Raw genomic sequence first — 12684 nt, forward strand, 5'->3', positions numbered from 1 at the left:
AAAGCTACTGCTTTACATATAAAGTGAGTATTCTTCCAACTTAGCTCCAAGATTTTCACGTAAGATCCACTATCCTTTTGCCATGGAGAAGGATCCATCCAACTAAAGTTTAAAAAACTGGGGCACCTGACTGGCTCAGTCAGAGGAGCATGCAACTCGATCTCAGGGTCCCGAGTCTGAGCCCCACGTTACGTGTAGAAATTACACAAATAAAACTTAAAAAAAGTTTAAAAAGCTAAGCTACTAGATCTAACAACCACTTCATAGGCAATAGATGGAAAGAGGAATTCTGATGGGGGAAACTACAAACGATGGCTTCTTCAACAACATTGCAAGAGCTGAGAGAAAACCTGTTTATAGGTTTTAAAAAGCGAGGGGTGCCTGCGTGGCTCAGTTGGTTAAGTGCTGGACTCTTGATTTTGTCTCTGGTGGTGATCTCAGGGTCATGAGACTGACTCCCACATTGTACTCTATGCTGGGTGACGAGCCCGATTAAGATTCTCTCCCTCTCCCTCTGCCCCTTTCCCACTCCCCCGCCCCCTCTCAAAAAAATAAATAGCATTCAGACACCACAATGGACCTTGTTTAGATCCAGATACAAGTGGTAAAAAATTTCACAGGACTCTTGGATTAAGTGTGAACACAAATCATGAGATACTAGGGAACTGGCCATGAGTTGGTAATTGTTAAAGCTGAATGATAGGACATGAAGGTTCATTGTATCTTGATACTTCTGTTTATATTTGAAATTTTCTCTAATAGATTTTTTATGTTTAAAATGGCTGAAGCCAAACAAGGGAAAGATGGTGAGGGCAAATGTGCTTTTATCTGCTCCAACACACCAGCAGGGTATGGAACAATCCCCTCAAGGACAAGCTTATCACAAGATTCTTTGGAGAGGGGAAGTTACAGAAAAGAGAATTCCTTTTATCACCCATTCACCAATGTTTGGGAAGCCTGGGTAATTGGAAAGAGGACATTTTTGAGAGGTCAGTTTCTCAGGATGGCGGGAAAATCCAAATGTAAACCTTGCTTAATCTCTGCTAATTAGAAACTACCTGCCTAAAGCTGAAAGTGAATTAGGGATTGAATCTCTACCCTCAGGGAACTGAGACTAGGTGGAGCTGCTTGCCCTTGAGGTTGTGTTTTGGGGAGACAGGAGACCTGGGATAACACCAGTAAGGATAAGGGCTTGGATAACCTTGAAGGGCCTAACAATCAACACAAGACAAGAGCCTTAAGAGAGTTCAGCATATAAAATTCTACTCATACCAGGCAGCGTGAGATTTGCAAGAGCAATCCCATCAGTCCCCCTCCCCATCGATCTCCCGCATTAACACTTAGCAACTCCGCTCTACAGAGTTTATTGGGTTTATAACTGGACAAAGTCACACGTGTACAAAATGAAGCTCACACTACCCCAAAGCAGAGTAGGGATTGAGGGCTGGGGATCCGTTACTGGCCTTTGGGGGAGCTCCGAGGTGAGGGGCAGCCAACCCTCCCACTCCAGAGAGATGTGGCCACAGGGGAGGGGAGGAGAGGGAGCCCACCTGGCTTTGGTCACAGAACACAGAGCCTGGCATTGAGCCAGGGCAGACGGATGGTGGAGTAGGAGCCCCAAAAACCACCCTGCCCAGGGAGCCCAGGGACTGCTCCACCAGTCCCGCTCGCAATGTGGTTGGTCCAGACCTAGACTCAGGGGCTGGTGCAAAGGGAAGGCAGCAAAGCAGGAGGGAGGAGACACTGAAGTGTGGTGGCCCAGGGCACCCAGACCTGTGGAAAAGGGCGGGTGGGGAGGCAGGCTAGCTGCTATTAGGCAGCTAGCAGCGGGTCTCATAAATGCCGCTGCGGCCAATGTAGCGCACCCATTTGATGACATCGTGGTCGCTGTAGTTCAGCTTCGGTTCAAACACCTTCAAGTAGCGCACCTTGAGGCCAGAGGGTGCGAATGGCACCTGGGCAAGGGACAGCTCCAGTTAGGAGTGTAGTCTTCCTCTCACAGCTGCTCTCCTCTGGGAAGTTCTGTAGCCCTGACCTACTTCATCTCTATTACAGGTGTTTCAATAATTGGGGTCCTGAAAGCAGCTGGGGGAAGCTTAAGAAGGGTCTTAAGAGGTTACTATAGAAAGGCATATCCAAGAGTAACTAATAATCACTTGGGTTTGAAGTCAGGCCCTGCCTGTGATAACTTGAATCAATTCCTTTAATCAGCAGGAGGCAGCAACCAAAGACCCACTGTAGAACTTATCCTGCTCAATATTATGGGCTTAAAAAATAAGGTGGAGAAAATTATATGTCTAACATGCACAAAGCAAAGTCAGCCCATTCTCCTGTCTGTAAATAAACTTTGTATCTTATTTGGCATTTAAGCAATCTAAATTTTTCCAAAAAATTGTTTTATGACAGCTTAAGAAATCAAAGATTTTTATCAGCGTGAATAGTAATTTCTAGTAAGGCCTAAAGGCGGAAGGAATGGGTGTATGAATTAAAAGTCACTTCCCCTCTCTAGGTCTCATCTGCAGGTAGTAAGGTGCAGAAGTTGACCTGAACAATCCTAAGACCTTTCTTAGCACACCCTGCCACAGCTCTAGGCCCTTCCTTTGCCATACCTCAAAGTTCATGGAAATGGGGGGTCGAGCCCATTTCTTCTTGTCATTGGTGGGCAGAAGTTCAATCTCTGCGCTGATCTGCGATTCCTTCATGCCTGCCATGCGCTTGATCCTGGGAACAGAGGGGCAATAAGCAGCAAGTGCCCCTGATAGCTTGGAGGAGTTTCAAGGTGGAGGGTGCTTTTTTGGAGGGGTGGGGGAGAAAGGAACTGAAGAGCTTGTGAGAGATGCCAGGACAAAAAGTATGGGGAAGACCCTGATAACCACTTGCTATGGAACCTTGGGTCTGCTATTCCTTTAGCACTGTGGGCTGCAGTTTCAGCTTAGATACACAGGCATGCTATCCCCTGCTTGCTATTTCACAGAAATATTACAATGGCAAACAGGGAAAAACATGAAAGCATTTTGATAATAAATGCATGCATGCACCCAGGTGCAGGCATGTGCACACTCATACAGAGGTATAGGGGTGACAGCACAAGCAGAGGCTCCTGAAGAAACAGGCACCCCCCCCCACAACACACACACTCTCTCTCTCTCTCAAGAGAATGAAGGTAAAACTTAAAATAGGGTACACCAAGGCATCTTGAGCCCTGCAGTGGCTTTATGAAGGAGACTCACTTCCACACGATGGCGTTTTCACTGGCCTTGTACTTGGCCTTCCCCTTCATGCAGATCACCTGTACCCCGCTTGTGTTCAGCGGGGTTGGGATCCTCACCTAGAAGTGATACACCTGTCAGGGAGCTCGGTCAAACCCTGACATCAGCTGCCTCTACACCTGGAGACAGTGTTTCCTCCTTCCCAAGTCCCTTGTTCTCACCTCAATCTTCTGAGCCAGTAGCGAGGGCTTGAAATTAGACTTGATGACCACCTTGACTTCGAGCTTGGTGCGTCCCACTTCTCGCACTAGTGGGATCACCCGGAAAGGAAGGATGATGTCCTTGGTGGTACGATACCTTTAGGGGTGGGGAGCAAGGTTGGCACAGCAGAGCCTGTCCTCCTCCCTCTCCCCCATCTCTCTTGGCCAGCAGCACCCCCTGCCTCCTCACACCCCAATGGCACCTCATTAGCTCAAACTCTCCATCTGGTGGGATGAAGCTGATGCTGCGTTCAGAGTCAAACTTGCTGAGTCGCACACACTGATGGAAGGTGCAGTCATCGATGGCAATTGATTGCTTCCCACTGTGAGCAGGGGCAGAAGGTCTCCTCGTTGGTACAGAAGAGTGGCAGGAGAGAGTTGGACTGGGAGACTATCACACCCCCAAAGGCTGGGTGAGGCCTGCACTACAGACTGTGGAAACTACCAGAATGCAGCTTTTTGACTCAGGGGTCTCTGATGCTGACTTAGGGATGAGTGGGAGCTTTGTAAGCTCATCACCTCAGCAGAACTTTGCTGCTTTGGACCCAGAGGTTTCAGGCACACTGGGCAGAGGCCATCATATTTAAGAGTCTCGGCCCTGGGGATCAAACAAAGGGGCCATCTCTTTAAGTAGGATGAGGACAATCCTCTCATCTCTTGTAAGCACAGATGTCAAGAGCAACCAGGCAAGCACACCCCTGGGAAGAGGGGATCTGCATTACTGCAGAAATGATATCTCAAAAGAACCTGTGACAGACCAAGCCCCGCTCAGCCCTCCAAGGTCCACCCTCTCCCACCAGCAACCCTGCTCAGGCACCTCTTGCTTGTTTCATCAGCTGTGCCTTTGCCTTGCTTCTCAATGACAATCTTGTCATTCATCCCAAACTTGCACTCAGGCATGCCACTCAGGTAGCTCTTCATCACCACCCGGCCTGACACATGCGCGCTCAGCACCTGCCCTGGTGATAGATACATGGGGACATCTGAGTTAGAATGAGAATCCTGCCCTGCCCCTGCCCCTCCAGCTTCATCACGAGAGGGCTCTCACCCTGGGGGGACATGAGAAGGTTCACACTCTCCAGCACATCCAAGAAGAGCTCATTCCGGCGATACTTGATGCCCTCCCGCCGCCATCCAATCTGCCCGGTCACCTGGCTGGTGATCTGGGATTGCTCTTCTTTTGTCTATGTGGGGGGACAGAGAAAAACACTAATGGCCTCATTCCTCTCCACCTTCAATGACCCTGTCTCTATCCCCACTCCACTCTCACTCCCCTTCCCTTTTAGTCCCCATCCTGTAACTCATCCTCCCCATAAGCTTCATGCAGCAGGGCCTGAAGAAAACTGGAGCAAAGCTGCAAAGGTGGAAGCTGGGGGAACAGCTTACCTGATGCTGGAGGCCAAAGGGCCAATGTGATGCCCACAGGAAGCAGTAGGGGAGCACAGACGGGAAGAGGCAGGCAGAAAAGAAGGAGAAGGCAGCTATAAGGCCTGGATCCTAGAGGAGGGCCCACGCTCTCTCCTCCTGAGGAACACCAGGCCTCCAGGGCAGCCCACACCCTTCCTTCCCCCAGTGCAGAAGGAAACTGCTTGAACAGTATTCCCAGTAAGAGAGATGCTGAGTCGGCTGCTCCTAGGGTGGAGGGCCATATACAGCAGAATAGGCCTGCAATCATGGTAGAGGGTTCAGGTCAGCACTTCCTGTCAGAGGCGGGCTCTTGAGTCAGCTGGGACAAGGCTGAGGGGGGAGCTCGAGGAGGATGGGCCCCACCCTTACTGTGGCTGTCCCACTGAATACCTGGCTCTTGATACCCTGCTGAGTGATGAAGGTTTTCAGTGCGCCTGTCTCTGAATTCTGTGGATAGCCAAAGTCCAGGATCTCTGCAAAAGGAAGGGAACTATCAACTCCTGGAAAAAACTGAAGGCTTCCTCAGTCCAATCCCTCCCCTGGCCTGGACATATCTGGCCAACACAGCTCTAGAAGAGTATGGGGTCATCTGCAGCAATGTCCTCTACCTTTGTAGCATTTACTCTGGGATTTGTGCTTCATAAGAGAACAAAATTAAAACGTCAGATTTTTTCACAGAGAAAACCAGAAGAATCTCGTGGCCAGTGGATAAGAGATCAAGAAGCACTGAGTCCTTAAAAAACAGACTCTGGGAAGGTAGAAAGACTCTGTTGCTTTAAATCATAACCTACAGAGGAACAGAGATAATGCAACCCCAGAAGCTGGTAATATCTCACCCTCCTTCAGGCTCTGAGGCAGCTGCTGAGATAGAAAGCTGGAAGGATAGTCAGTGAACTAAGGCCCAAACCACAAAGGTAAGAGGGAAATGTGCTTAGCTGCAGGAGGCCCAGCTACCAAGCCCCACAGTTAGGTTCCCCCACAGTTAGGTTCCTAGCCCCCTGAAAGATCTTTTGGTCCTCCTCCCCCTCTCCCCACTTCCACTTGCTAGCCTATTTCTGTGTTCTACTTCAGAGCAACCTTTAGGGCTGAATTTAGACTGGCCTTTTCAGGGCTCAAAAGACCAGACAGTCAGGAAAAGAAAGTTTACAGGACACTGGAGGGAACCTCACACGTGCTCCTACCTCCAGGCTAGGCCCTGTCAGGTCCATCCCCACCCTAGGCCCACCGCCCTGCCAGCCTCACCATCCAGCAGCTCATATATGAGCACAAAATTGTTCTTGATGTTCTCCTCGCTGATCTTGCCAAAGTAGGCAGCCATTACGTCACACATCTTATAGAGGAATTCGAAGACCATGGCAGCATTGACATTCTGCTTGGTGACAGCTGCCAACCAGATGTTGGACCGCTTAACATGGAAGAAACTGGTGCGAGCGATGTTGGTGACGGGACTGCGCACCTGCTGCCGGGCGTGGATAACATTGACCCGAAAGGCATCCACTGCATTCCTCCTGAGGGAAAAGGGTACACAGGGGCTGCTCAGCACCCCGTCAAACCTCATTCCATGGGGATCAACCACAGCTGCTAACAATCTTCCCCCCCTTCACTGCTTAAGTCTGACACATATCCTGAAGCCACTGTCTAAACCACTGGGGCAGTTCCCTTGTGGCTCCCAGCAGACGCACGGGAGGAGAGCCAGAGCTGAGCTGGTATCTGAAGGCCACCAGAGACAGGGAAGTCAGGTGGGAATGACAGGGGGACAGGTGTAGTGTTAATAAAGTGAAGTCCATCAGGCTTAAGGAGGTATGTTCCTGACTCCCAGGCGTGGCCCCAATTTCCCAGCTGCCACCTCCCTACCTTCTCAGTAAGCTCCACACCCAAATGAGAAAGATACCCTGCTTCTTCTTCAGTTCTCCCACTTGTGATCCTACCAGTGGGGAGGCCTGGCTCTTCTAGAAGTGAGACAAAGCCAGTGTGACTTCAGAGAAGGCTCTAATCTAATGAGGAAGAAGCACCAAAGGGCCATGGAGCTGGGCCATTCATTCCTGTCTGGGATCCAATTCCAGGACAAGTTCAGGGAATGAAAACAGATGAAGAAAACAATGATGGGGGGCAGGGCCCCCCACCCACCTGTGCCTGGGTGGCAGCTGATAGGCTGCTTACCTATTGCTACGGCAGCCAATGAGATGGGATGAGAGAAATGACGCCAGCAAGAAGAGGAGAGTGACAGCAACGAGAGAGAGGATTAGACACACAACACACTGGGGTGGGCAGCTACACCATGAGGTGGAAGCAGACGAGCAACAGGCAAGGGGTGGAAAGCATAGCAAGGCACGCAAGACAGTATGTGCCCTGGCTCAAGCAGGTCCATCCAGGGCAGGAGGGGGTGCGGATAAGTGTAGCCAGCCAGGTTCAGGCAAGCCAGGCACTCCCACAACTCTAGTTCATGCCCACCACCAGCCAATGGATAAACAGCCACAAAAGCCAGGCCAGCCCACTAGCCAGAGAGCTGGGAGCCAAGGAGCTAGGGCACTGTAGAAGGCCCACTCTGTAACTGTCTGTCCTAAGCTCTTAGAGGAGGAAAAACAGGGCAGCATGAACCAGAGGAGCCTAATGTCATTAGAGCTGCTGAGGCTAGGATGTGTCCCCTCACCCAGGAAAGAACAGTGGCATGCTGGGTGGGGCAGAATGAGAAGGCAGGCTGTGCCTCCTTGTTAAGGTCTGAGGGACCCAGAACAAGGAGCTCTTCCAGGTCTACTCTGATAGGCCAGAAAGGGCCGCATGGCCTCCCTGCCCTTCCCTCAGTGACCCGGAGAGTGCCTCAGGCTTGCTCGCGACCTCTCTTCTAGGAGTGGCCCAGAGGAACTGAAAACAGCTGAGTCAACAGCCTGCCTCCTCCTGAGAAAGGGAGTGGGAGAGGATTTGGCAGCCTGGAGAGGCTTTCAAGAGAATCCAGTGAAGGCTCTCACCATGAGAAGGGCTTCTGAGAGCCAGACTTAGATGGACTAGTACCACCAGCCCAGCCACTAACTTTACCCCCCAGAAAAAGATCTCCCTCCTCCTCAAAGGAGGAATTAATCTGCCAGGGCAAAAGCACTCATCTCCAGCAACTAGGTCTGTCACGAAGGGAAGCAGAAGGCAGGAAGGGCAAGAGTTCCTAAGACTGTGGAGGCCACACCATTCCACAGGTCCCACCTATTGCAAGGCCAATACCACCAGACCTAACGGGAACCAGGCTGTATTAGCTGAGCTTCTTGGATGCAGCGAGGGATGGGGGTGGCCCAAGTCAAGTCTCTGGTAGGAACGGACCTGGTCCTGCATGCTGGGGAGGAGGGATGAAGGGTGGGGGCACAGCTGGCTCAGCCAGGGGACTCACCCGATGTCATCTCGGTAGACCCGGGAGATGAGCACCTCCCCCTTGTGATTATAGATGAATAAGCCTCCAATCATGGCGGCAGCTCAGTCTCCAAGGCCCATCGCTCTGAGAACAGACCTAGGACAGGCGGAGGCAGGGTAAGGGAAGGCCTGAGAACCTCTGCCAACATCCCCTGTGGGGTTGTGCAGGTCTCTGGCTGGGCTTTTTTTCCTGACTCAACCCTCCAGTAAGTGACCCTGAAGCCCTCCCCAGGCATGCCCCTCCCCTTAGCCAGGCTCCAGTTCCTGTTTATCCCACACTGGGAAGGAGAAAGAAATGGAGAGGGACTTGGGCCCAGGATTCTAAGGCCATTTTGACCCTCCCTTTTCTGGGGCTGAGCCCAGAGAGTATCCCCCTCCCCCTCTTCACAGTGCTGAGCTCAGCACGGATCCTTTTTGGCCCCTTCCTGTGCAGACTCTCACCCAGACTCTAGCCGGTGAGTCACTGTGAAGGCCTGCCTGCGGCTGCAGGAATGGCGGTAGGAATTACTCCACTTGGTTCAGGCCTGGGGCCCCCAGGCACAGCTTTAGGAGCACCCGGTCTCTCAGGCTCTACTACCCTTCTGAGAAGACAGCAGGGCCTGAACCTAGGGCTCTCTAATTCACAGAAGTCTAAACATTCCAGGAAAGGGTGTGCAGGGCATGGGGAGGAGTGAAGGGAGGCCTCAGGCCCTGACACCCACCCAGGAGTGTGGCTCCAACCAATCCCAGGCAGTCAGATAAGCAGGCAAAAGAGCAGTGTAGAAAGGCCCCAGCCCTGGCAGACTACACTTCAATGACCCAAGCTGCTTATTAGTTATTTTTAACCACCTCCCTTTCAAAAAGGGAGGATCCCTCTCAGCTCCCAAATGCAATAAAAATAAGGGGGTGAGGGTATAGATTCATAAAACGAAGAGATCAATCTAGCTGAAAGTCTATGATTCCAGACCTATGACATAACTCCTTTCTGGCCTGAGTACCTATAAGCAAGGGGCGGAATACGTGAATAATTCAAATTATTTGGGTCAAACTAATTTAGACTGTTTGCAAGGAGAAAAAGGGTTAATTTAGTTCTAGATTTCCTGAATTAGCTCTGGTATTAATTTCACAGGGCAGAGGGACTTTAGCAGACTTTTCCAAACTGGAAAATAAAGCCTATTACTGTGGCCATCAGGGTCTCCCAAACTCAGTGAGAGGTCTCTCAAGGTGGTGGTGGAGGATGCATTTCACCCCTCAGTCCCAAAGACACTGGGAGAAGAAATGCAAAATGGAGGTAGAGCCCGGGGCAAGGAAGCAAGTTCACAGGTATCAAGTGGTAGGGACCTCAGAGCACCAGAGGCGCAGCAGAGGTGGGGCTGAGGACAGGAAGGGAATACTGAGTTAAGGGGAAAGACTGGTAGAAACAGCCAGGCGGTCTACTCCAGGCGAGCCTGCAGCAGCAACAGGCTGGGGGGGCATGGGGGGGACATCTGGAGGAAGGAGTTTCGTGTGGCAAAGGTCAAGGCTTTGAAGAGGAAAAACAGCAGGGAGAGACTGACAGTGGTGAATAAGGGAAAGCTGGGGCTGCGTAACTTGCTTTGGGGTTCAAGCGTAGAGGCATGAGCGGGTGGTGGGCTTTTCGCCCTGGGGAGGAAGACGTCGCGGGAAAAATATGGCTCCACGGGGGTGCGGGGGCTGTCACAGGCCTGAGGAAAAAGCCGCGGGGTGTCACTCAACTGGGGGGAGGGGGTGCCGCAGGGTGGGAGGCTTGTCACAGTCCAAGGAGGCGGCACAAGGGGGTGTCACTGTCCTCGGAGATGGGGGAATTGTCCTTGCGCTGAGAGGAGGAGGCGCCAAGGAGCAGGGGGGTTGTCACGATCCAGGGGAGGTGGGCGCCGCGCGGCGTCCCCACTCTGGGAGGATTCCAGTAAGTCTCTCTCTCACGGGAGGCGCCGGACGGGTCAGGTGGAGGGCGCCACTCCTTGCCCGTCCTGCAACCGCGCCCGGGCGCCCCCGCCCCGCCGTCAGCTCCCTCCCGATCTGAAGGCTGCTGCCACTCCCGGGTGTGGGCAGTCTTCCGCGTAGCGCGGTGCAGGGAAGGGCAAAGCTGGGCAGCGGGGCAGGCGTTCTCCCTCACCCTTGGCCAGATCCCGAGCTTACCTGGTGTCCGCGGCCCCCTGCTCGGCCCGCCCGGCCACTCTCCAGATCCCAAGATGTCCGCCCGCCCCCTGCTCGCCTGCCCGCTGCCTCGGCTTTCACCGCAGTGCCGCGGCCCCGCCCCGAACACAGTTGCGCGTGCGCATCCGGCGATGGCGCCGACTACATATCCCGTCAGGCCCCTCAACCGTCTCGCTTACAATTTTAAGCTTTCTAGGTTTAGCAAAACTACAACTACCGACGGCCTTCGGCGGGGTAGGAGCGCCTTAGGATAGGAGTGGCCTTATTCAGCCTTTCACGAAATACACATCCCATCATACGCCGCCACACTCACTTCGTTTTCCCCACTGAGCATTCTGGGAATTGTAGTCTGCAGTCCATACTGTTCCTCTTTCAGTGTTTAGGAGAGCTTCAGAGGATTAATGCCGTTTGTTGAAGCCCATCTGTTAAGCCTGAGATTGCTGTAGGCCTTCTCTGTCTCTGGAGTCCGAGGACTGGCTGTGCTCACTTTAGACACACACGACTTGGCAGAAGTGTTCGTACTGAATTTCCTGCTTTCTAACACCACCTCTGATTCTCCCAAGAGTTTTTCATCAAATATTTGTTCCAGACATGAGCCGTTTCCCAGGGATCAAGACCCAAGTAAAAGGGCAGGGAGTGAGGAGGCAAATGCTTGAAAGAAACTAGCCAAAGTTTTTCAAGAATGTCTGTTCTATCCCAGCTGTACATATGTATGTGACCTCTCGAGCCCAGGACCTATGTGCCTTCTAGTGACAGCACATATGTTGCTTAAAAAACCATTGGCAAGTTTAACTGGACACAGAATTTGAAATCCCCTCTCTGATGGGCAGAGTTAGTCTTCACAACCAAGCTGAGAAGAAGAGACAGAGAAAACCCTCAGACATGAAAGGCCTGCTTAACTTTTGCAGGATCTAAAGAAAATCTGTTAGCTCTTCTCTTTCTGTAGGGAGAGATGCCCTGCTGCCTTCACTGCTGCTGAGCCTATCATGCGAGGAAGGGCAAAAAAGGGCAAACCTGGTTGCAAACCCTACTGTCCCAGCATCCTCCTGCTACACTCCAGGATGTGGCAGGATGAAGATCTGGCCTCCCTGAAATGGTGGTCACAGTGTGACTCTATTGAGTAACCAAACATAGGCATTTCTAATTCGTGAACCAGAGCACTCAAAGCTTCACTGCTACCTTTCCAAAAGTACCCTACCAATTTAGAGTAAATAATTAATAATAATAATAATAATAATAATAGCTACCATTTATTGAGCACCTATTCTACTGTGTGCCAGGCACTGTGCTAGGCACTTTTCGTACAATATCTAATTTAAATCCTCACAACAACCCTGTGAGGTAGGTATTATTATTGTCATTTTACATATAAGGGAATTGAGGCTCAGAGAGATTAAATAACTCTCTTATCACGAAACCAAAAAGTAGCAGAGCTGGGATTCAAACCCAGAACAACCTGACTCCAAATCCCATGCTCCTGTGAATTAGAGTAGAGGCGGGGGGGAGAAGAAGGACCATATTCAGGAAAGGTTGTTGGAGTGGAATGGATATGATATGCTGACTAGTAAGATATGGGGAGGGATTTAAGCCCATAAATGTTCCTAGCTGGTGTGCCTATGTAGAGTGTGATAAAGATAACCAGGATTGGAATTCAGGAGGAACACACTTGATGGGGGAAATTAGTTGAGTCCATATGGATATATCCATGGTGATGTCCAGTGGGTGATAATACAGATCTAAAATTTGGAGGGAAATTATGGCTGGAGATACGTGTTTTAGAACCACCAGCACATCAGTGGCAATTGAGGACATCAGGATAGATGACATCATTTGGGGGGTAAACATAGAGGAAAGAGAAGTGAAACAAAGATGGAACACTGAGAGCACCAACACTGAAGGCATGAGCAATAGTGGAGGAATTCTCAAGGGAGCTGAACATGGCAGAGTCAGAAAAGAAAAAGTATAGGAGGCAGCCCTGTACTGGTGGCTAGAGAAAGCCATGGCCTGGATTGGGAGCAAACCTAGAGCTCCTAGAAGGCAGGCAAGACTGAGTCATGCTTCCAACACAGCCCTTGGTCACCAAAACCCCCAGAAGTATGGCTAGATGAACGAATGCCAAAATGCCCCTACCCTGGTTTGCCCCAAAGCCTGGAGCTCAAAACTTAATCCTACTCTTGACACCCCAGTCCTAAAAATATGGACACCTAGGTGAGCCAGGAGAATTTATAGAAGAGGTTTAAAGAGAAAGTCATGATTTGCTT

The 12684-nt window shown here is 51.2% G+C and overlaps 1 protein-coding gene across 5 annotated transcripts; it reads right to left on the reverse strand.

The window, feature by feature from the left end:
• Positions 1–1348: 1348 nt before the first annotated feature.
• AP2M1 (adaptor related protein complex 2 subunit mu 1) lies at positions 1349–10556 on the reverse strand. Of its 5 annotated transcripts, none has more exons than XM_034661837.1 (12): positions 10406–10556; positions 8250–8366; positions 6119–6384; positions 5267–5349; positions 4856–4861; positions 4518–4653; positions 4287–4428; positions 3673–3816; positions 3431–3566; positions 3231–3328; positions 2610–2721; positions 1349–1955 (listed from the first exon to the last, which is right to left on the reverse strand). In XM_034661837.1, the coding sequence occupies exons 2-12, from the start codon at positions 8321–8323 to the stop codon at positions 1821–1823; spliced, it is 1332 nt and encodes a 443-aa protein (XP_034517728.1). In that variant the 5' UTR covers positions 8324–8366; positions 10406–10556; the 3' UTR covers positions 1349–1820. The 5 variants fall into 5 exon arrangements, with proteins under 5 accessions (XP_034517728.1, XP_002915735.1, XP_034517731.1 ...); XM_002915689.4 differs by having other exon boundaries at positions 3673–3792; positions 10406–10555; XM_034661840.1 differs by lacking the exon at positions 4856–4861.
• Positions 10557–12684: the final 2128 nt, after the last annotated feature.

This window comes from Ailuropoda melanoleuca, chromosome 1 (assembly GCF_002007445.2).
Source record: "Ailuropoda melanoleuca isolate Jingjing chromosome 1, ASM200744v2, whole genome shotgun sequence".
NCBI lineage: Eukaryota > Metazoa > Chordata > Mammalia > Carnivora > Ursidae > Ailuropoda > Ailuropoda melanoleuca.